The sequence below is a fragment of the Gadus macrocephalus genome, chromosome 1 (genome assembly GCF_031168955.1).
Source record: "Gadus macrocephalus chromosome 1, ASM3116895v1".
In the NCBI taxonomy this organism is placed as follows: domain Eukaryota; kingdom Metazoa; phylum Chordata; class Actinopteri; order Gadiformes; family Gadidae; genus Gadus; species Gadus macrocephalus.
Genome location: NC_082382.1, coordinates 12,474,008 through 12,498,131, shown reverse-complemented (window position 1 = coordinate 12,498,131; position 24,124 = coordinate 12,474,008). Strand labels below are relative to the sequence as shown.

At 48.1% G+C, this 24,124-nt stretch overlaps 1 protein-coding gene across 1 annotated transcript in view; it reads left to right on the top strand.

Annotated features, from left to right (window-relative positions):
- Positions 1-24,124, top strand: part of nup210 (nucleoporin 210) — a 32,319-nt gene extending 8,195 nt beyond the window's left edge. The window contains exons 10-40 of the mRNA XM_060040926.1: positions 151-291; positions 400-537; positions 810-965; positions 1,429-1,639; positions 2,116-2,261; positions 3,297-3,515; positions 4,425-4,598; positions 4,777-4,969; positions 5,174-5,280; positions 5,875-5,979; positions 6,582-6,683; positions 6,783-6,911; positions 7,485-7,612; positions 7,902-8,031; positions 8,146-8,208; positions 8,848-9,027; positions 9,148-9,228; positions 9,323-9,454; positions 9,776-9,934; positions 10,244-10,335; positions 10,667-10,841; positions 11,049-11,224; positions 13,742-13,962; positions 14,569-14,705; positions 16,110-16,224; positions 16,464-16,610; positions 19,973-20,223; positions 20,838-21,057; positions 21,864-21,965; positions 22,519-22,596; positions 22,950-24,124. Coding sequence (XP_059896909.1) covers positions 151-291; positions 400-537; positions 810-965; positions 1,429-1,639; positions 2,116-2,261; positions 3,297-3,515; positions 4,425-4,598; positions 4,777-4,969; positions 5,174-5,280; positions 5,875-5,979; positions 6,582-6,683; positions 6,783-6,911; positions 7,485-7,612; positions 7,902-8,031; positions 8,146-8,208; positions 8,848-9,027; positions 9,148-9,228; positions 9,323-9,454; positions 9,776-9,934; positions 10,244-10,335; positions 10,667-10,841; positions 11,049-11,224; positions 13,742-13,962; positions 14,569-14,705; positions 16,110-16,224; positions 16,464-16,610; positions 19,973-20,223; positions 20,838-21,057; positions 21,864-21,965; positions 22,519-22,596; positions 22,950-23,053 — 4,512 coding nt within the window. The 3' untranslated portion in view covers positions 23,054-24,124. The remainder of the gene's footprint in view (positions 1-150; positions 292-399; positions 538-809; positions 966-1,428; positions 1,640-2,115; positions 2,262-3,296; positions 3,516-4,424; positions 4,599-4,776; positions 4,970-5,173; positions 5,281-5,874; positions 5,980-6,581; positions 6,684-6,782; positions 6,912-7,484; positions 7,613-7,901; positions 8,032-8,145; positions 8,209-8,847; positions 9,028-9,147; positions 9,229-9,322; positions 9,455-9,775; positions 9,935-10,243; positions 10,336-10,666; positions 10,842-11,048; positions 11,225-13,741; positions 13,963-14,568; positions 14,706-16,109; positions 16,225-16,463; positions 16,611-19,972; positions 20,224-20,837; positions 21,058-21,863; positions 21,966-22,518; positions 22,597-22,949) is intronic.

The following is a 24,124-nucleotide window of genomic DNA, read 5'->3' as shown; positions in this document are numbered from 1 at the left end:
TATATGAATTAATGGGCTAATGACTTTGCCCAGTTTTTGACAACGTTGTTATCAAGGTTTAGTGGCTTACGGCTCCGTCTTCAGCCAAATAATTCTGGAAAGATGTAAGCCTTTATATTTTATTCCTTCTGCATTTGTCGGTTTGTGCAGAATGTTCGCATTGAAACTGTATTTCCTGGGGAGTACTTTGAAGTTGTGGAGTCTTCCCTAAATGGATCGTACCACCGCATCAAAGCACAGAGAGATGGCCAAACCCTCATAGATGCTACGCTCCGCTCCGTCGTGGATCAAGTGAGTTTGATTATTTATATATTTTTAAATATAAACTTTCCTTCACAAGTAAAAAAAAAAAGGCTGATTTGAGTGCTGCATATGTGTTGTGTTCTCCCTTTCTTTCAGAGGGGAGGGGTTCATGCACTTGTCAACCCAGTTCACAATGAACAGGATGTTGAAATCTATAATCCCATAGTTCTCAGTCCCAGAATTCTGACGTTTCCATGGCAGCCTAAGGTCGGCTCATACCAGTATACAATACAGGTAATCAGCCTCGTTTGCCGTGTTGCAGTGTGACAAAATAATCTTCCTGCTGTGAGTTGTGGAGGTGTTTAGGGAAACATGATTTTGCTAGCAAGCTGAAAAATAATGATATAACAATTACTATTACCTCCGCCCAATCTACTCTACCATTTCTATACCTCGAATTGAAAAAGGACATTGACTTCAATAGCTAGGCATGATGCGAACACTTGTGGTAATTGTTCCCTACGACGTGGCAGTAAACATGGTCTCCAAACCTACATTTGTTCAAGGCTGCGGGTGGCAGCGGCAATTTCAGCTGGTCCTCATCCAACACGGCTGTTGCCACGGTGACGGTTAAAGGGGTGATGACGACCGTCAGCGACATCGGCGTCAGTGCGGTGTACGCTCACGACATGCGCAACCACCTGCACTACGGTCAGATGAAGGTGAGCTCCGATCGGACACGCTCGAACGTATGATGGTAATGGCTGAAGGGGGGCGAGCAGCGACAGACCTTCCTGTGTTTTCTATACCGATAATGGGACTGATGTCGGCTGTACTCACCGGCCGCTGCACTGTGGGGCCAGTTGCACAATGTAGAACACATTAATTCTCTAACTTTTCTGTACTTGGTAAGCAAATTGAATCTGGTGGTGAATGTAATTTATCAATCCCTTGAACCATTCTAAGCACTGCGGGCGCTTTTATCCCCAAGGGTGTTGCACTGAACTCAGACACGGCTCTTTTAGGAGCAGGGTTGGGGTTTTGCCGACCGAAAGGCTGCGGACATCGGGGATCCAAATTGCATGAACAAATCAACACTATTGGGGTGTAACATCGCTGACTTGCTTGTGACATCGCCGTTTCCTCCCCCCCTCCACGCCACTTTGTCCCCATGTCTTCCTCCAGGTGTATGTGGTGGAGCCCGTGGCCATGGATTTCTCTCCGTGTCCGGTGGAGGCCAGGGTGGGCAACGTGCTGGAGCTGCCCTTGCGGATCTTCGGCCTGCTGGGCGAGGGGGGCGAGGGGGGCGAGGGGGAGAGGGTCATGCTGAGCGACTGCTCGCACTTTGACCTGCAGGTGGAGGACGAGAACCACGGCGTCTTTGAGCTGCTGGAGGGTGAGCCTCCAGACGGATAGGATGAGCATATCGTGTATACCAATCATGTTGTATATTCAGAATAAGAGTACACTAGTATGTACCCTTTGCACAAAATGGGGACGACAAAATATATAATATCATAATATTTCCCAAGGCAATCCTCTGATTGATTTTTCTGTCTCCATTTGGAAAGGATACGTTTTTTGTGTTGTTGTCCTCGCCAATGTTTCAATAGAAATGACCTTTGAGGTTGATTCAAGGACTGAAGTATTGTCAATTCCCCCAGCCATTTTCCCTGCAGCAATGGAGCTGCAGGGAAACGATCCTTGTAAGCAATAGACAAAAAGACGCAAGCTCGCCCCCCTTGACGTGACCACGCGGCGATACCGTTGCAGTGATATAGCACTTTTCACTGCCTATCATTGCTCGTCTTTCCCCTTGTCTTCCCCCCTCACTTCTGTTCAAACCTGTCCTCCGCTCCGTTGCGGCTGCAGGCCGGCTGGCTCCGGGCCAGGGCCACTGCAGTGGGGTGAGGATGAAGGGCCTGGCCACGGGCTACACCGTCCTGACCGTCAGCTACACCCACGGCAACGTCCATCTCAGCGCCAAGATCACGGTCGCTGCCTACCTGCCGCTCAGAGTGAGTCCCAGCCCCATTAAGTCCCCCGCCTCACTCCTCTCCACCGCCTCCTATAGAGCCATGCACTGATAGCGTTTTCCTTTGCCCTCTATAACAAGTAGAAGTACATTGGAATGGTTGATCCTTCTCTTCTCCACTGTTTGTTTTTATTAAAAATATTGAAATCAAAATATACGATCCGTAAAAATATACAGGAAAATAAAGAATATAACTTTTTGCATGTTCTATTTTTTCATAAAGGATTTATATTGTTGCATGGCCAATTGTACATGGATATTGTCTAAGAGCTTATTTCAGAGTTTTCTTTATAATCCTTCTGCTGGTTTTTCCTCAGGGCCGTGGGGGAGTTAATTAATGTGGTACCTTGACATTCATTGTGAACGGGTAGGCAACTGCAGGGTGTAATATTTACAAATGGCGTGTGCAGTCTGTTGGTATCTTCATCCATTGGGTTTTCTCTCTTCGGCCCCAAGCAGCAATTAGTCTCACACACACACACACACACACACACACACACACACACACACACACACACACACACACACACACACACACACACACACACACACACACACACACACACACACACACAGAGCCCTTAGTCCAGGCATAGCGCAGCAATAATATCCCCCTTTGCAATTCAGTTTTAATAATATTGTAATATTGAACATTTATATAATAAAGAGGTTATTATGGCGGTAGGTGATGCAATCACACTTCAGCTGTTCTTTTTTTTAATTGTTCCCCAGATGGTTGTGCTTAAAGTAAAGTGTTTTATTTTGTTGTGTTATCACTTTTCGTTGTTATTTTTGACTGTTCTTCTTCGTTTGGGGACATCTGCAGCGTTCCTTAATAAAACAACCACTTGCTTTTGCTTTGTTCCACCTACTCTTCCACCGGCAGCCTCATCGTGACCCAAATCCCAATGCCTGGACAGAGTCTACCTCTGCTCAAATGTTCCCCAGTCGTGGCCTCTTTGAAATCCTCGCTTTCTCTTCAACCTCTTAAAGTGCTAATCGTCCTGTGGTTTGACAGGCGGTTGACCCTGTGTCGCTGGCCCTGGTGACCCTGGGCTCGTCCAAAGACATGCGCTTCGACGGCGGGCCCAAACCCTGGCTCCTGGAGCCCTCCAAGTTCTTCCGCAACTTGAGAGCGGAGGACGACGACAGCGTGAGCCTTTCTGTGGCCGGACCCCCGTCCCACAACCACAACCCCCACTGGGTCAGGGCGACCTGCAGGGCCCTGGGGGAGCAGGTGAGCTCCACCTCACCTCTTCAGATTAGCTTCCATTTGGCCAAATAGTGTGAGCTAAACGTGTTATATTTTGAGACGGAATCGCTTCTAATAATGAATCATAGTGTATATACTGTATATATATTATAGTGCAACGGTCCGTAAGTGGCTGTTGCATAAACAGGGTTCATCAACCCCTAGGTGTGCTGTTATCTAGGTCTGCAAGGTGGGGTTCGTAGTACAGTATTTGTTGATAACGGCCCACCTAGTCGTGGATTGTCCCTAAGTAGGTATTCATTTGGTTTTCCCTCCTTTAGTTCCAACGTTTCTCAGTATTTGTGTTGATGTCTCAAGTCGGGGTCATTTGTCGTGATCATGTGATCCCCTGCCGGCTCCCTGGGCAGCCGTGCAGAGCGCCCCGAGTCGCCTGCCAGCAGCAGTTCAATGCCCAGGGTCACGCTTAAGGCGCTGCGCAGCACAGAGTGGCAAATCTGAAATCGGAATACTGTTGACTGCAAATGGTAAAGCACGGCTCACACAGAACCGCACGACTCGGGGCTCCAACCTCTACATTGGTGCTGTACGTTCACAATCTGTCTGTGAAAGACAACATGTAATGAACCTCTATTTATTTGCTGTTAATCGTCGGTTATTCAGCTGTTTAACAAGTTGGCCAAAGTATTTTTCTCTCTGACGACAAGGGGACTTGTAGGTTTACCATTAACATTTAAAACAATGTTGTATAATGTTTCCTGTGGTGAACCAACCTAGGCTTAACATTGAAAACAATGTAATGTTTCCATCTCCCCTAATCTGCAGTGCCTTCACACACAGCTGGCTACCATGTTTTGTCCCCGTGGTAACACACAATATTAGCATATTACGACGGTAGGATGCTCTCTGATGGACATTTCCCTCCGTTCCTTGAAGGTTTTGGAGCTGTCGGTCGGGAACCAGCCCAGTCTCACCAATCCCTTCCCTGCTGTGGAGCCTGCGGTGGTCAAGTTTGTGTGCGCCCCGCCGTCTCGCCTCACCTTGGTGCCGGTGTACACCAGCGCACAGCTAGACCTCACCTGTCCCCTGCTGCAGCAGAACAAACAAGTGGTACGGGTTTGTCTGTTACTGGTCTTAACCGTGATTGATCCAAATGCCATTTATTTGTAAAAAATAAATTGATTGCAATATTTATTAGTTGAGGCAGGGTAAAAAAAATCTGTTATGTCGACATTAGTTAACAAACATATTTATTTATTTGTTATTTACCCTACTACTCTATCCTCAGGTGCCAGTCTCAAATTACCACAACCCAGTTCTGGACCTGGCCGCTTTCGACCGCCAGGGAAGGAGGTTTGACAACTTCAGCTCTCTGAGGATAGAGTGGGAGTCGACCAAATTCTCCCTGGCCAGCATCGAACCCAGCATGCCCATGGAGCTGCTGCTGTCTGAGGACGGCCACAGCCAAATGAAGCTTCACGGTAAACCTGGAACATATAGGGCCATTCCCCGGTCTGTCTCCGGTTGGTCGGTCTGTTCAATCTTTGCAGTGTGAGGACCATGACAGTCACCCGTGGGATGATATGTACGGAGATTGTGGACAACAGGGTCGACTGATTTCCAGTCCTTTTCCTGTTTTTGCAACCTTATATGAACTCCAGTGTTTTCTGCATCTGTCGTGGTAGGTCGTCAAACGGTGCTGGTCCACCACCAGACTGGGATCGCCGGCATCACCGTCAACGCTCTGGGTTACCAACCACCACACCTAGACGCTGCAAAGGCTCTCAGTCCGGTGAGGAGAAGCAACGCATCTCAAAGGATTTGCAGGGACAAATCGGAGCGTGAACGGAGATCCGGCGTTAGAAAAATCCCCAACTCCCATTAAGAACCATATGATCCGAGATGCCGTCTCAGAAAACCGGTCGTTCTGCTCAGCTTCACCATAGCGATAAGCATCGTGTTTCACGAATTTCATTATAATTTTCATTTCGGCTGGGAAATGCTGCCCCCACAAATGGCTTCAGTTCATGATGGCGAACGCTGGCGTCACCTCACCACATCGTTCTTTGAACATTGATTGTTTTCCGTGTACAAAGAAAGTGTTTGGGACGTTCCCCGTGGGGCACGTTTAACGGTGAGATGAGGTGACGCCGATCGTAACGCAATGCAGCATTTTCAGCGGAGCCCAAAGGTTTTCTGGCTGTCCTGCTGAAGGGGATGTTGAACCAGCAGCAGAAATGCATTTATTTTAACTCTGTTACTCTGTTAAGACGATTGACTGTTCTTTTCATTTCCAAGCAGGTTTGTGAATGTCGGTTTGCATCTAATTTTGATCTGTAGCCAAATGCACCAGCTTAACCTTTCTATCATCTTCTCTTCCCTACAGTATGACCCCTTGACCCCTGTTTCAGCCACACTGGACCTCCTATTGGTTGAAGATGTGACGATTACGCCCAGTGCAGTCACTATATATAACCACCCTGACGTGCGGGTGAGTGCCTAGGATTAACTTTGTTCTTATCCCTTTATTAGTGTTTTATTTAGGCCTGGTTAACCTTTTGGTGAGCATTCAGACGCTGTCTAACCTGACATATCCTACTCAAAGCTAAGGCAGGCAATATAGAGAAACCAGCCTGAGTAAACTAGCCTTTGAAAGTATCCAACACCCCTCCCTTCACACCTCCCTCCCAAAAGCACGTGGATAACTTCACCAATAGGTCTGCCTAGCCTTGTGTAAGACCAGATAAGGTAAATAATCATGAGATTTATAGTCTAAAGACAATTTCAACAAATATGACAAGAAATGCCTCTCAAACAAATTGCCTACCCCAGCTTTAAAGTTAATCTTGCCTGAAACATGAGCTGCATGCAGCAGCTATGGGCGTTAAACAGCTGCCAGTTAGCCTTGTAAGAGGATTATAAAGGCTGTTAGTGTGTTCAGTGTTCAGCCCTATGACGTCACCAGTGGCTTCATATTAATATTATTATTATCGCGAGTGAGCATTCCACTCTTGTGGTTGTTTGAGCGGAAAGCCCCTGTATCTTTAAGCCTGTGTGTGTGTGTGTGTGTGTGTGTGTGTGTGTGTGTCGCAGGTGGACCTGTCCTTGCGCGAGGGCTCCGGTCACTTCTTTGTCAACACCAGCCTCAAAGGCGTGGCGGAGGTGACGTTCCAAGGCGCGGTGGGAACGGCCCAGGTAGGCAGTCTGACACACAGAAAACCACGTGACTCAGAACGACAGCACTATTCTGGATGATGATGACCCCACTGTGTGTGTGTGTGTGTGTGTGTTCAGGTGGTCCCGGTGAGCGCCGGCACAGTGAAGGTGATGGTGCACGACCTCTGCCTGGCCTTCCCAGCGCCCGCCACAGCCGCTGTGCACGTGTCTGACATCCTGGAGGTGTACGTGCGTGTGGTGGACAAGGTCAGTGTGGTACCAGGGGCCGCTTCCACGGGACTGTCTCCGGTATCAAAACCCCTCGAATGCTCGGGCGGCAGCTACGTCATAAGCTAAATCTCGGGTGTTTATTCAAGTGTGCTTTTGCACATCCCATAAAAGTCATCCAGCCGATCTAGATGAATGTATTTGCAATTAGTCACAATCTTTGTTATTCAACCTTAGCTTAAAGGTGCAGTAGGTGAGATTCCACAAAATATCGTTTCCCCCACCCTTCATTTCTCCACCAATTGAGAATGATTGTATTTCACACAACTGCGATTGACAGGCAAGTTGGATTCCCCGGACCGATCAGGGAAAGGCTGGCCTGATATGTAACAAATGAGCCAGAAGTGGTCTAAAATCGAAATTGCTCATACGGAGGCAGGCGCAGACAAATAAAAAATGAATTCTGACAGCAGCTTTTCACTGGCTAATAGCTGGCCGATAACTATGCAGTTCATAAATCCTACTCAGAAATCAGGTATTCAATCCTACCTACAGCCCTGTTACCACTGAGTGTTAGATGGACGTCCTGAACTCTTGTCCGCTGTTTTCCAGGTGGAGATCGGTAAATCTGTGAGAGCCCACGTGCGGGTGCTGGATGACAACAAGAAGCCGTTTCCTGCTAAATATTTCAACTTCATGAATCTGAAACTCAAGGCGGCCTCCGGCATCGTGTCCCTGCAGTAAGTCACAGGAAACACTCCTCCGCATGGGAATCGCTGGAAGGTTTTAAGAACAAAAGGCTGGAACTATTGATCAATTGCTTTTGCATCTAGCCATTCATTTAGTTAAATTAAACTGCCATACATAATTTATTTTCTTAAGAACAATCATTTGCTTTCTTCCTTTAAAGAACAAAGAAAACTAACTATATTTTAGCATTTCTTTCTATCTCTGAAAGAAAGTCTTTCTATACTCTTTTTACTTGGTCCAGCGTTCTGTGTACACATGTGAGCCTGTTCCTCTCCTCAGAGCCGAGGTGTCTGAGAGAGACACGGCCGTCTTCCTGGTGAAGGGGCTCTCCATCGGCCAGACCACTGTCTCCGCTGTGGTGGTGGATAAAAATGGCAGGAAAATTGCATCCGCCCCTCAGCAGATCGAGGTATCAACTTTTCGACTTCCGACTTTTCAATTGTCTGCTTCAAATCGTCTTCACTCATGCTGAATATTTATATTTCACAGAATATATTTTCCCTATTTCTTTCCCACATTTCAGGTGTTCCCGCCATTCAAGCTCATCCCGAGAAAGATGACTTTGTTAATTGGAGCCATGATGCAGGTAGCCGTTTGCGCGGATGCTCCCCAGCTTTGTCTTGGAACAGCCGGTGTCTGCCTCCCCCCCAGCGCTGTGTCTGAGCGGGCTGTCAGCGCAGTGTGTCTCTACTAAATTGGCTGTTATTGTGCGCTGGGGGGTAACGCATCCAGCTCTCACTCTGGACATCTCTGTTCACGCTCTGAATTATCAGAGCTCTCGGGTCTGCCTAAATAACTGGCTTTTCTCTCTCTCGTGCTCTCTCTCTCTCTCGTGCTCTCTCTCTCTCTCTCTCTCTCTCTCTCGTGCTCTCTCTCTCTCTCTCTCTCGTGCTCTCTCTCTCTCGCTCTCGCTCTCTCCCCCCCACACACACACACACATCATCACACACTCCCCGGCATCCACACACACACGCACGCTGAGCCCATCGTTTGAGGTCCATTTCCTGTCGTCTAGTGTTGATTAACGTTAATAACCCGCCTCCCTCCCACAATAAAAACTAGACTCGCTTTCAGTGAATGATCAGAGCAGGCATTAATAAGAGATAATGAGTAGAAACGGCCAGCTCCTCGCTGCTCATTTTTCTATTTATATTGTCTCCTTCTTCCCCCCCCCTCCTCAAGCAATCCAGCCCCGTTGACCCGTGTGTGTTGTGTTGTGCTGCAGATCACCTCCGAGGGCGGGCCCCAGCCCCAGTCCAACATCATCTTCTCCATGGCCAACGAGGAGATCGCCTCCGTGGGGGGGGTCGGCCACGTCAAGGGCCTCACCGTGGGGAACGTCACGGTGACCGGGCTGGTCCAGGCTGTGGACACGGAGACCGGGAAGCTGATCGTGGTCTCCCAGGTAGACCCGTCCCCCACGCTGTGTGGTGGTTCCTCTTCCGTCCTATTTCTGTCCTTGCCGTCGGATGGAGTGGCGCTGTCATTTTTCAGGATTAATGAAGCTCTGCGGTTTATCTTTTAGGATCGAGTGGAGGTTGAAGTGGTGCAATTAAGAGCCATTAGGATCCGGGCCCCCATTACCAGGATGAAGTCCGGGGCACAGGTACGATTGAAGGGGATTCTGATGCTTTGCTCTTCCCCGCAGCCATCATGAGGTGTCCTAACGGGCTGTCGCCGTGTCCCGTGTCCTTCCCCAGATGCCCGTGTATGTGATGGGTCTCACCACCAGTCAGACACCCTTCTCCTTTGGCAACGCGCTGCCTGGCCTCCTTTTCCACTGGTCCACCACCAAGAGAGACATCCTGGACGTCCAATCACGCCACAGCGAGGTATGATTTCAGTTGCGGGGGGGCGGGCCAAATTACACTTCTTCCGTCTGCAGGCTCCAGTGTCACATGGCTCCATATGCGGCCAATTACAGGTCTTGCCGATCAGCAGTTTTCTATTTTTGTCTCTGCCGTCCCTTCAATCCATCCTTTATCAGATTGGATTATTTCGGGGGGTAAAATAATGATGTGATCTGTGCACAATGTGATAAAAAGCAAAATCACATCACTTTTACCCACTTACCTGTTGGCCTTGATTTAATTCACTGCCACCATATTCGTCATCCTTGTAACGTCTTGTGACGTCCCCCACACCTCCGCCAGGCCAACATCCACCTGGCTGCCGAGCACAACTTTGCCATGAGTGTGACGGGCCGAACCAGGGGCCGCACCGGCCTCAAGGTGGTGCTCAGAGTCACCGACCCCACCACCGGACAGCTGGCCGGGGGAGCTCAGGAGCTGAGTGACGAGGTGCAGATCCAGGTAAGGCCCACTGCCATCGCCCATGGCAGTTCAATTCCCATTCTAGGGTTCACACAGGGACAAATGGCTGGGGGCTCTCCATTACTCTCCCGGTGCCAAAGGCCTCCTCGGTAACGGCAGTAAAGATGTCGGCCCGCTAGCGTGGAAGAGTGGTAGCAGCTTGAGTCATGGCAAACTGGGCGTGATAAGAAATGGAGATTTAGATTGAGACCAGACGTGAATTAATTCTCTCTGCTACCGCAGTAGAAGAGAACCCCCCCATGGTAACAATAGTAATAAGGGTTTGGACTTTTTCTGTCTGTGATCCAGGTCTATGACAAACTGCACATGGTTAATCCACTAGTGAAGGGAGAGGAAATACGGATGGCTCCCAACTCATTCCTCAAACTCCAGACGAACAGGTGATTGGTTATTAAATGACGATATGATTTGTATTTCCAAGCTGTAAATAAAGCTGTCAAAATTGCGATTGCTATTTTTGCCGTGCTTTTTTGTTGTAGAAGAAAATATGATTTTGAGTCATCCTGACAATACAAGTAATGGAGGACCGAAGAATCCAGATACTCACAAAAATCGTTGTTTCTCCCCACCCCATCGTGCTTAAATCACGTCTACGCTAAAGCAACCCTCTTATGCTCCTTTTTGAACACCTTTTGAAGCCTAACAGAATGTCGCCTGTCAGTCATCTCCTTTTTGTTTCTGTGTGTGTTCCTGATCTCCCGCGGCAACCAGGGACGGCGTGAGCGGCCTGTCCTACAGGATGCTGGAGTGCCCTGACCAGGCGGTGGTGGCGCAGGTGGACGATAAGGGCTCCCTCTCCTCAGGCTCCCTCACGGGCTCCTCCTCCCTGCTGGTCACCTCCCAGGAGGCCTTCGGTGTCAATCAAACCCTCATCCTCGCCCTCAAGGTCAGCGGCGCCTGGCCACCGCCGGAGAATGCAGCATTTAATTGTGTTTCTTCTTTAGTGTACACAGTTATTGATGTCCTTCATCCGTTAGCCAGGCTAATGCTGAGAGCCACGGCCACTAGGGCTGTGGCTCTGCCGTAAACGACCCCGCCCGCCCCCCGTCGACAGCCCCACCAGACGCGTCTGGTCTCTGGTTGATTTCCCCAGGTGCTGCCCGTCTCCTACGTGCGCTTCAGCACCAGCCCGGCGCTGCACACGTGGTCCCGGGAGACACCGACCGCCATCCCCCTGGGCATGGCGCTCACCTTCACCGTCCACTTCCACGCAAACACCGGCGAGACCATGCACAGCTCCAGCTCCATGCTCACCTTCTCCACCAACCGGTACGCCCCCCCTCCCACCCCCCCCCCCCCCCCCCCCCCCTCTCTTCACCAAAGAAAAAAGCACAACAAAACACAATCAGAACCCTGCAAGACGGGGCTTCGTGAAACGCGGGAATGGGAAACGCTTTTTGCTTTGCTTTGCTTAATTTAATTAAGTAATTAATTAATGGATTTATTTCGACCCACCGTATTGTGTGGAGGAATCCCGTACCTAATTACAAGGAACCCATTTGAATAAGTGAACCCCGCAGGTAGTAAAAATGGTAATGGGGCAATAGAGTGATAGAGATGGAGCTTTGGAGAGCGAGAGAGTGGTTTGATTAGTGCTCCAAGGTTGCACCGCTATTATCTTGTTGTCCTATATATATATATTTATCTATCGATACATCTCTATCTATCTGTCTCGCTGTACAAGGCCTCTCCTGATTTCTGAGTGCTCTCCTTAGTGCAAGCTCACCCAGGCCTGCTTCATCTAATGCCTCGACACTATCTCAAACCCTGACAAACAAGTCCTGACAGCTCGCAAACCCCCCCCCCCCCAACTGCTGCTGGCCAAATTAAGATTTCATACACGCCTGATTCGGAATGCGCCTGCTCTCGGACGAACATCGTACGGAAGCCAAACCTAATTTAACCCGGTGCTTTTGAGTAGACTTGACTCAACCCTATTCAGTAGAATATGCAACTTGTCACTCCACCCCCCCCCCCCCCACTACAAAGTGAGCTAATTAGTAGGGCCCGACCGATATTGATTTTTGAGTGCCGATGCCGATTATTTTCAGAGAAAAATTCCGATTACGATTTAATCGGCCGATTAAAAAAAATAAAAATAAAAAATAAATAAAAAAAAACATATAAAACGTAGTTTTTGATACCTTAAATATACTTTAAACACTTTTGACGAATATGTGAATTGAATGCAGAATCTTGCATTCAATGCAGTGTTTTAGAATACATTTACAGTCAAAAATGAGTGTAATGTAAAATGTAAAATAAATAACTAACTCCCAATGTGCTGCGCTCGTGAGCAGTGACTAACACGTGCGTGCTGAGCAGTATGGTCTCACCGTTGGAGTCTACACTTTATAACAAATGAACATGGCCTGGGACCTAAAGAAAAACAGGCACAACATGCTCAAACAACGCGTCTTGTGTACATTGGTGAGGTGAGCGCGCAGCTGCCTGAGCGAGCGTGCTTTCATGTTGTACGGTAAAATTCAATCTCCTCTTTTTTACTCCAGCTAAAGTTGTTAGTTAGCAAGGCGAGTAGGAGCGCAATCTGCAGGATACTAATCGCAATAACATTTATAAAATAAAAAAATAAAAACGGTTGTAATCGGCGTCTTTTTGGCCGATGCCGATTATTTTCAAAAAGGCTATAATCGGCCGATTAAATCGGCAGGCCGATAAATCGGTCGGGCCCTACTAATTAGCATTCAAATATCGAACTATGTGTTCGACGTGCGTCATGATATGGTGCCCGGCCCCACCGCCGCTCGGCTTCTCAGGGTTTACTGTCGGGATGGGAGAAGCGCGGGTGGAACAACATTAATCTGGGATAGACTGCCTCATTCCACACGGCGGTTGTTTCCACCTGAGTGAGCTAAACTAAGTGACTCCTTCGGCAATGGAAGGGGAGGGCGTAGTGGGGTTGTGGGGATAAACCTTCATCAGCGCTGCCCAATTAATGGATTCCATTACCTCATACCCCAGCAGGCGACTGCTGACCATTTTAAGGGGATAAGTAACTAAATGAGAGCGGTGGGCGCTGGGGAGTGGGAAGCCCTGTAATGGGAGTCCTGGGTTGTCCCACGAGGAGTCCGTTGGCAACGGCAGTCGTATTTGAGAAAACAGTTAACCTGTGTGTTGGGCTTAATAGTGACCCTGTACCACTGGGGGATATAGAAACAGAAAGTACTCTGGAAAATAAATTACCCGGCTTGCCTTGTTACTTCTAGACCAAAAAATATCACAACGAAAAATAAATAAATATCGCTACACTGGGGGCATTACTAGACCAGAATTAACACTCACCGAGTCTTGTGACATTGAAATGACTCAAGATCGTGTTCAATCCCAAACACTGCCAAACTAAATCAAAGTCACAGAAACTTCAAGTTTTTCCAGTTTTGTTGAGCATCTCAATGTTGCTCTTCAGCATCAACACTGCCGTCCCATTACAGTGTAACCAGGGTCCTTGGTGACTGGCACTTATTTTATATATGCGTTCAAGTTCAAAAATATGTTTGCCCCTGAAGGGAAATTGGTTTTACAACTCGATAGGAACACGCAGAATACAGAACCGCTTACATCGTACAGTACACAAGACAAACCAAACAAGGCATCCAATAGACAACCATGGCCACAGGGATGAAGGAGTTCCTTAACCTTCTAGTCTCTCCCCTTGGCCCTCTGAAGCACAGGCCCAAGGGGAGCGAGTGAACCCCCTCTACTGGGGGGGTCATCCCTCCAGAGCCACTGTTAACGGGGGCCTCTGCGTCACCTGGTCCCCCACAGGGATGACCTGGTGCAGGTGGGCGCCGGCCCGGACAACAACACCCTGACGGTGCGGACGGTGAACGTGGGCCTCACCCTGCTGGCCGTGTGGGACCGGGAGCAGATGGGCGTGGCCGACTACCTCCCGCTGCCCGTGGCGCACGCCATCGGGCCCCCGGAGGCGCAGGCGCTGGTGGTGGGCGACGTGGTGTGCTTCGCCACCCAGCTCACCAGCCCAGAAGGTAGGAGGAGGACGAGGCTGTGTGCGGGAGTGTGTCGGCCTCCCGCCCATACACACCAGGGAAGAGGGGATACAGTGGGAGTGGCAGAGGGAGGCCAATGTTCTCTAGTTCTGTGTTTTCTAAGTGGGATGGTTATATGGCATGAATCACAGGCAATTGGAAAGCTAGAACCAGTATTATTTTATTTTTCTGATCATATTTTTTTTATATAAATACTTTTCAATAAAAGAAAAATGGAAGGAAGAAATGTTATTTTACTTCATATTGTGTGTGTGTGTGTGTGTGTGTGTGTGTGTGTGTGTGTGTGTATATATAAATAAATAACATATTTCTCTTCATCTTCCTTTTGTGTAAATATGTGGCACTCATTCCAAAGCTCTTTGAGAGGCCACTTGAAGAAAGAGCCATTTAAACAGTTTGTTTACCATTTTTCTCTCTTTCTCTCTCTCTCTTTCTCTTTCTTTCTCTTTCTCTCTCTTTCTCTCTCTCTCCCTCTATCTCTCTCTCTCTCTCCCTCTATCTCTCTTTCTCTTTTTCTTTCTTTCTTTCTTTCTTTCTTTCTTTCTTTCTTTCTTTCTTTCTTTCTTTCTTTCTTTCTTTTCTCAGGGTCACTGGGCACGTGGAGCTCCTCAGCCAGCGGGGTCCTCGAGGTGGACCCCCAGTCGGGCACAGCCGTGGCCAGAGACTCGGGCGTGGCCACCGTGTACTACGAGGTCCCCGGCGGCCTCCACACCTACAGAGAGGTACGGTCTCCCACATCCCCCTCCCCGCCCCATCATATCAGAGCGCAGGGCCACGGGCTCTGCTGTTTGCTTGCTGTGATGAATGAGCTTCAAGGGGCAGGGTGTTGTTTGTTTCTGCCCGTTGTGATGTGGCAGAGGACACTGCGGTGGGGGTTTCTGGCTGCTCTGCTGTGCGCTTTGCCGTCCCTGGAAAGGCGTGCCGCTACCCTGATGTATAAATCCTTCAAGGAGCCTTTACTGTCAAAAACAAGTTTGACACAGAACCATCTATATGCAGATAGTGTGTAGACCTAATTACTCGCTCTTAAGGTCCTTTTAGACCAGACGCGTAGTGATTAAAGATGTGAAAACCCCTAAATTGTCGCTTCAAAACTATTTACTATCAGCCGTGACGCAAATATGAGGCTATCCCAAATGATAATCGCTCTGGTGAAAATGACAAATGGACTATTTAACCGAGCCTTGAAGACGAGTTTGTGCTCCGTCCTTTCACCGACATGTTCTCTGTATTAAGAGGATGAAATATAGTGTTGTTTTACTGTTGTGTATTCTTTTATACACCCATGTTTTGGAGACTTAGTTTTTGTTGCCATACAACTGCACCTTAATTTTATGAAAAGCGACCTATATTCACTCACAGCAATGCCAGTAAACATTGGCTTGAAGTGCCGAAGCAATCTAGATTAACGATAAATATATATTATGTGATAATATAACAGATATAAATAATTATAGGCCTATAAATGTGGTTTACCACGATTGATGCAATGGGAGGGCCTGTGTGTTGAGAAGCTTAAACAGGTTGCACTTATGCACAATTTCCTACAACATATACATTGACCATGGTGACATGACAAAGTTACCTGATGTGAATGGCTCAACAGATTCATTTTCTTGCTAAAACCGAAACAATTCAACCTTGATGCAAATGAAATGATTGTCCCTTATTCGCAGAACTGAAATTGAGTCGTACGTGTATGGTCCGATTCGACTCTGTGGTTAGTAATTATTGTATTGACGTGAGATAAAATGGACAATGTAAAAGGACTTTTAGTCCGATTTTTAGCAGTAGGTCAAGGTGTGTGTGTCTGTGTGTGTACAATAAGCATGTCATTAAGCATGTCACGGCGCACTGATTGCCATTTATTTTTTTCGGTTGGCATAGAACATGGAGACTTGAAATGTCATCCCGGTCATTGATATTCACAGACCACACCAACACAACCAGCATTGATATTCCGTGCGACCATGAGACATGCATTGGGGCGCCGCGTTTATACCTTATGGGATGACACTGTACAAGAACGGTTCCCATTTACCCTGACCTCTAAAGGCACTGAGGGATGGGGAGAAGCCGACAACGGCAGACCACTGAAGTGTGTGTGTGTGTGTGTGTGTGTCCAGGTGGTGGTGGAGGCAGCCACAGGGACGGTGGTGATTGCCCAGCCAGGTCCTGTGAGGAGCAACAAGGCCAGCAAAGTGTTGATCGCTACCAGAGAGAAGGGCACCAACCTCATAGGTATACTGACCAACTGACCGGGACCCCTTCCCCCCCCCCCCCCCCCCCCTCTCCTGATGATACCACAATCCAACAAACCCCGGCCCTCCTGTGGTCGTACCTACGCCCTACCCCCCCTCACCATCTCAAGCATCCATCCATCTCAATTGACTTAATTTATGGTAATGGAATTGACAGGCCAGTGCAGCGTTCATAGCTCTTAGCTGACGACGTGTATCCAACCCCCCCACCGGCCCCAGGTTCCTGCTCCGCGGCCCAGACGGACGCCATCGTCCAGCTGCACCCGGAGACCTCCGTCAGCTGCCACGTCAGCTTCACCAGCGACGCCGTGGACTTCCCCGCCGAGCGAGTGTTCTCCACGCACACCGCCTTCGACAGCAGCGCCGGTAAGCACACGCGGGGGGCGGGGCCGGTGTCTTTAATGTCTCAGAACTACAACGCAGAGTTGTTTCCTCTCGCCTTTAAATGATTCAGATTTGAATTGGCTCATGGTAGCACACTTTTTAATTATATGGTCTGATTATCTTAAAAATACCTTTAAAGGGAACCGATTGTACCAACATGACTTATCCTTGCCTATGCACGCATTGGGGCATATACTGACAGAGGGTGGGTACATGAAACCTACCGCGTCTCATGGTAGTGCCTGGCGTGAGATGGCCGCTGAGAGAATGTAGGGTGATGAAGTGATAACGTAGCTTAACGATTCCCCTCAGAAGGCCTTCCTGGACGATACAATGATGAAGACCACCAACAACGTTACTTTGTGTAGTGCAGTGAAGTAATTAGAAGATTTCGTAGACAAAGCAGATGCTCGTGCGTAATTTGCTTTCCCCCAGGGCTGCACAAATCGCAAAGGACCAATTGACAAGGAGGAAGTGTTTGGATGGACACTGAAGACAGCCTAGAGATCACTCAACAGAGGATGGGTTGACCCCCATTGTTTTACATTTGAACATTTCAGAATCCTTGTTTTGAAGAGGTTTTAAATTATACGGAAAAGGAGATCGCAACAGCCCGCCTTTTAAAACGTACATTGGTACGAATGAGGAAATACAATGAAACCTAAACCAAATACTATAAACATTGTTCAGAGCAACACAAAGCTCCGGTAGAGGGGCTCCTCGAACACACTGTATTAAAGTTAATGGGGATCGAAGCACTGATTTCCTGATGCTTCTCACTCCCCGTCTGCCAAGATTGAGTGGAGGTAGATTTTCATTACAGCGAGTACTCCCAGTGTACCACCATCGCTCCCTGGCCAGGTCAGCTGGTCCACCGCCGCAGCCTGCCGCGCCCGCCGCTGTATTAGTTCTCCACCGCTGTACTCACAGCAACATCTCGCATTCGTTCCACATTGTAAACCCTGTGTGTGCCGCGCTAGTCGCCCAATCACTATTAACGGAAGCCCTTCTCGGTTTTTTTTATTGCCGATTTTAATACAATATTTGGTAGAAGTGCCGACTCAGCATGCAGGCAAATTGCTGTTCCTCCTTTTTTGTGGGCGCCCACGGGATGGGGTGCGAGGGGAGTAAATAATGGAGAGATGTTGGTTTCACGCGGGAACATGAGGGGGAATGATTCAAAACATCATTAGTGATCATTGGGTTTTAAACCTTTCCCGAATAGCCGAAGTCTGACCCACGGACGACGTACAAGTTTTTTCACTCCCTCTTTAAATCTAATTCAATCATTACGTGGTCGAGAGAAAATAAAACTATGTTAAGGGTCCCTGTTTAATGGTGATTAACGCCTGCCAAAGACCAGGCGGCCCTCGTAGACCAATCATAAGCCCTGTGACACGCACAGACCACCGCCACAGCATGGCCGTCGTAAAGCTAAGAACCAGGACCGCATAGGCCGTACTCACTGCACCACCACCCCCAAACCTTCCCTCTCTTCCATCCCATGGCTTCAGAAAATGGTGTCATGGTGCTTAGTCCATTACGGCCCCCTCTGCACCTAGCCCGCTCTGAGGACCGCTGCAGTCTTAACCCGGTCTGCCTTTTCATTGGTGTTTACGCCACATGAGGCAACAAAACAACCTTCACCACCGGGCGCACAATCAATACCTGCGGTGGCCGTGGAGTGCGTTTAGCGCAGGCTATAAAAGGTGATTTAGTGAACTAATGAGCCTGCTTCCTGACCGGGAGCCCCAATGTAAATTGATTCGGGCAAGTTTGATTATGAGCCCGCGCCGTGGCTGGTGTACGTGTCGGCCCGGCAAGCCCCCCCCCCCCCTCGGGGCGAAGATCCCGACGTGGGGGCCGGCTGCTTTGTAACCTACACACACCATCCCCAAACAAAAGTTTCTTTGTTTGTTGTTAGACCAGTCCTGGCTAACGGCTAACTACTGATACGGTACGGTAATTTTGTAGCCTGGCGATGTCATACTCATAATTCTAGTCAGAATATGAGTCTGAGACCGAACCATTGGGCTGTGATTATAGGGCGGAACCAGGAAGGAAAATGCCTCTTCGCTCAATTGGATAGACCTAAAACCAATCAGAGCAACGTAGTATGTGACGTATGTTGTGCGAAGCACAGCTATTCTCAAACTAACTCAACTGAGCGCACGTTCGAAGAAGTAGAAAAAGAAGATGGACATAAACGATTTATGCCGGTTTTGTAAAAAGAATTTAAGGATACACGGACAAATTGGCAACACGGTCAGCATTTTTGAGAAAAAAAGTAAAAGCGCTGAGCGCTCTTTGGTGACGTGGTTGATTACGTTAATGTGTATCATCTGTCCATCAACGTATAAAGCCCGCCCTTACAATTTGATTGGTCAGATCACTTTTTGATCTGACCAAATACCTCCCAACGAGCTCAATTCCAGACTGAATCTCCAGACCAAATATTTTGTGGGCGGAGTTCAGGCTGGTATCCAGGCTAGTAATTTTGTGTATGAGCCTTAAAAGATAAAAAAGTGCTGTAGGTAAGATTTAAGAGCTTTTGTTTGGATGTGATTTGTTAGAAACAGCGTAGATATCCGTTGGCTATAAGTGAGTAATATGCGTGGTGGGAATATGTTTGTGGTTGACTGCGCCTGACTCTTTCAGAACATTTTGAATTTGGACCGTTCGCGTTCCAAATCTAATGCTCTTTCCGGATTGGTTTCGGAAATAAATCTTGCCTGTCAATCATAGGTGTGTGAGATGTAAGAAACACAGGGAGGGAGGCAGGGAGCAGAGGAAGGGGACATCTGTTTGTTGGTCCTTAAGTTTCAAAATCGTGCTCACTCTCTTTACAACTCTCGAATCTACAACACCTTTAATCAAGTGCAAATATATTGTTTTTGCGAGAAAGATTAGCTCATGCTTCTCGCAAAATGACACTCGCAGACACTCCTACACTTGCTCAATAACCAGTAGTACATTAGCCCAGCGTTTTCAACCTGTTGCACGCGGGGTTGATTTTATTCTTAAAATTAAATAATTTACAATTATAGAAAAATTAATATTCTGATTGAAAATAAATAACTGGATCAATAGTATTATGTCTTATTTAAAAAATAGTTTTTCTGTGCCTTGCATCATATGTTTTTCCATTTGTGTTTTGTCTTAATTTGTGCTTGCTAATTAAACACACTGGGGTGCTTAAGCAGCATTCTCAGTCTAATGTTTCCCACCAGCCGTGGGCTTCTTGCAGTAATAACGATAGAACTCCTTACCGCTGCTGCACGTGTATTACTTAATCTGTTACTCTTTGCATAAAAGGTGGTCCTGTGTGAACCCCCCCCCCCCAGGTCTGTACTCGTGCACGCTGGAGCCGCAGCCGCTGGGCGAGCAGCAGACGCGCCTGCTGAGCGTGTCCATGACCCAGCTGCTGGTGGCGGCCGGCCTGAGCGGCGCCGTCTCCCCGGGGGCCCAGGGCTCCGCCCGGCTGGCCTTAGAGCCCGGCCTGTACCCGGACCAGACGGAGCTGATGCTGTCCAGCGCGCACCCCACCGCCGAGCTCACCGTGTACGGCCCCGCCGCCGCCCTGGCCGGCCTGGAGGTCAGACATGGCACACGCACACACAAGCACATACACGCATATAACACACATGCACATAACAAACACATTAAACATAACACACACATAACACCTAACACACACAGAAAACGCACACACAAAACTCTCATACATATAACACGCACACTCACACACGCACACATTCACCAAACACACGCACACGTTCACAAAACACGCAAATAACGCCTACTAACCCGCACACAAAACACACACGCACACACACAGATGCATATATGACACACACATGACACACGCATACCCACATGACACACACATACACGCATGACACAGACACACGCGTATGACACAGACTCACACACATGACAAAAAACACACACACACACACACACACGACACAAAACACACTTTTTCTCCCACTCAAACACATAAATACATCAAATGTATTTCTGACCGCTTCAAACGTTTGAAGCGGTAGTCCCCGTCGGCCCCCTCCACCCGGTCGCCTTCTGTTTAGAACATCATCCCAGAGGACAGCTGGTAGCTGGAGCACAACAAGGTGGGGTTGTGTAGCTCATAGGCTTCCCCCAGGGCCTCGTAGGTCACCGTCTCCTCCTCCACCTCCTCCTCCCCTCCAGGTGTCGTCCTCCTCGGCCAGCGTGGTGGTGCAGGAGAAGGAGACGCACACCGGCGCCTACCCCACCTTCTCCAAGTTCACGGTCACCGCCACAGACTCCCAGGCAGCCTCCTACCCCGCCTCGTCCGCCGTCCTCTCCGTCAGCAGCGCCGCCGCCGGCCAGACGCTCCACATCCCCGTCACCCTGACCCTCGGGGACCACCGCGGCTCCGCCATGCAGGGTGAGTCCTGGTCCCCCCCGGACCGCCCGCCCCTGGAGGACGGCGGCTAATGTGTTCTCAGAACATGTTTTGAAGAAAAGTGTTTAAAAAGGCTAAGGAGGATGATGATTATGATGGATGTGGTTTAATGGATGTACTTTGCAAATAGCTCCTTTACTATACTTTATTATTTTTTTAACTGTCATTTGCCACCGGATGAGTACAGAATCGGGGATGAGGGCAGATTTCTATTATATATTTTAAATGGAAAATAGTATGCATACTCACCATCTGTTATTCCGTCAGTTGATGGAACACGTTTACAGCGCTTCTTAGGCCGTTCATATTCCACTGAACACCTTATGGACTGTTCAGCGGGCAGCGTACTTCCAAAGAAGTCTTATCTCATTACGACTGAGAACCAAGCAGTCCTTTTGCACACCAACTTGTCGTCCACTCGATGCGCTTTGGGTTTGATCACTGAACGTTCTGTTAGCTCAGACCAGCGGGGACTCCGCAGAGACAGGAAATCAGATCAAAATGCATCAGGCCCGCCTTGCCTCTCTGACTAATAACAATGTTCACAACGCCGTTGTCTGTGGACCGCAGATGACGGCGGGGACAAGAAGTGCCCAAGAAAGTACAGGAACTGCCGAAAAAAGTTTAGCCAGGTATGCACTCCTTTGAGACTGGCAGGCCTGAGGAGTGAGGTGCTTCTGCAAACAGTCAACTTAGGGGAGGGCGCGTGCGTGTGTTTGTGTGTATATTCGTGTGCGTGTGTGTGTCAGGCGTTCCTCGTCATCACATGCCCCTTGTCTTGTCCGCAGGCTCGTCCCCTGGCCCCTCCCTGCAGAGCGTCATCGACTCCTACCAGATGTGGTTCTTCACCGTGTTCGCCCTGCTTGCTGCCACCGCCATCATCATCATCGGTGGGTACCCCGCTCTGGAGAGAGAGCTGTGGGCCGTGTTAACAGGCGGCTCGTTAGCCCCACAGCCCTTCTGGGATTAACGACGCACATCTTGTCTTGTCGGAAGACGAGGGGCGACGTTCATGGGAGGAATGCTCGCTGCTCTGGGTTTTTAGTCGTGATCGGTATCGTGTTGCTTCTTATGTTTTCTTAGACGCTTTTTGTTTTTTTGGCTTTGGACCCGTCATCCTAATATAGTTATTAACTATATTACTATTAATAACTAAACATATACATGTTTCTGTTTCTGTTCCTTTTGTGTGGTTAAAGTATACTCAATGACATGGCCGTAGTGGATAAGCTCACCACACCCAAGAAAGACAAAAAACTCATTAGTATTTCAGCAGCAGAAGCAATAAGTCACTTTTATGTCAAAACCATAATACATCGGGCGCCAGGGATCAGCCTGTATGTGATGTATGATTCTCAGGAGGCTGCTGTGAGACCAATAGGCGTCCCACAGCGTGACCATTTGTCTCCCATGCGTCATTCTTCCTCTCCGTCCTCCCCGCAGTGTGCCACGCCGTGTTCTCCCCCCGGGACCAGGGCCAGCACGCCGCCGCCTTCGTACAGAGGTCCCCCACCGCTACAGGTAGGACCCCCCCACCGCTGACAGAACCACACCACCCACATGATCTGGTTATTGATTTGACAAGTTTGTAAGGGAACTTTACGTTAAAAAAAAAAAAAAAAAAAAGACGAATGATAATAAATATAGGTATTGATGGACTGATTCATATCCAGGTGAAGGTATTTGGACCCATTATTGGAGCCTAGTTGGTACCGTAGTATTTTTCAAAGCTGTAGTTCAAGTAGGGCCTGGTTCCCTCTGTTAGATTCTGAGATTTGTACAACTGCAGCTATAAGAGGTTTTCTTCTGTTCGGGCCAAATGATAGCCCCACAGCATACTCCCATCATTTGTATATATTTTTCATCTCCTTCAGGATTCGGCTCCCCAGTGACGGACCCGTTCAACCACACAATCCCCTTCTCCGACCCGAAGACCAGCCCCAAGTTACGCCTCTTCTCCCCCGACTACCGGTCCTGATGAGCTGGTGTCCCTGTCTGTCTGTCTGTCGGTCTGTCCGTCCGTCCGTCCGTCCGTCCGTCCGTCCGTCCGTCCGTCCGTCCGTCCGTCCTAGAGAAACATACCACTAGTCAATTTACTTTTGAATGTGCCTCATTTTCAAGTTGATGAATGCCGTTGGAAAGGCCAACAAAATCAACTTGACGTTCTGACAATTTCGTTAATTTTAACGACGCAATTACATTGTATGGCGGCAGACTGAGTGTGTGTGGCTCACTGGACCTTTTGTAGCTGTGTGTGTGTGTGTGTGTCATGTTTTTTTTTTATGCAAAGTGCATATTAATATATATATATTTATATGCACTTAATGTACATGTTTTTGATTGCGTTTTAATTTGATAACTCAATTGAAGAATTTAAATTGAGTGCGCTTTATAATGCTCTGCCTCTGTACTACTCGACATGAAGTAATGTACAACGTTTGGTTTGAAGTGAAATGTAATCTCAGGATCTGTGATAATTGCCGTTGCATTCATCTGCAAATATAAACTTGAAGATGTTTATTTCACTGTTATAGGGAACTTCGTGCCAGTTTAGCCAGTTGTGTTTCGTTTCACTGACTGAGTGATAAACCCTTTCAATGTGCACATCAGAACCAACTAACGGTTTGGGAGTTTTATTTCTCTGGCAAGCTGGTCATCAGAATTCAGAATCGAGAAGGGTAGGGAAGGCTGATACATTTGTTTGTTTCTTTAGCCAAAGTCATTCAGCTCTACTTTCACTAGACAATGTGAAATCATCAACAAATGTGAAGCATCTTTCAGCTCTTAATTTGCTTTCTGTAATTTAAATTGGTGTTACTTCGATAATTTGTGTAGCAGGCTTCTCGGATCCTAACATTGCTTTAAAGATTGGTACATGGAAGTTTGATGATTTGCATTTGAAGAACAATTGTATTTATGTTAGTTAGTTTGAAGAGGAGAAGTTGTTCCTGTGAGTAAAGAAGATGCTGATATTTTGTTAATTAGGCGTGCCTTACACCAACTGGATTGCATAAAGAGCTTGTTTGTTAATTAAATCGGTCTTATACCA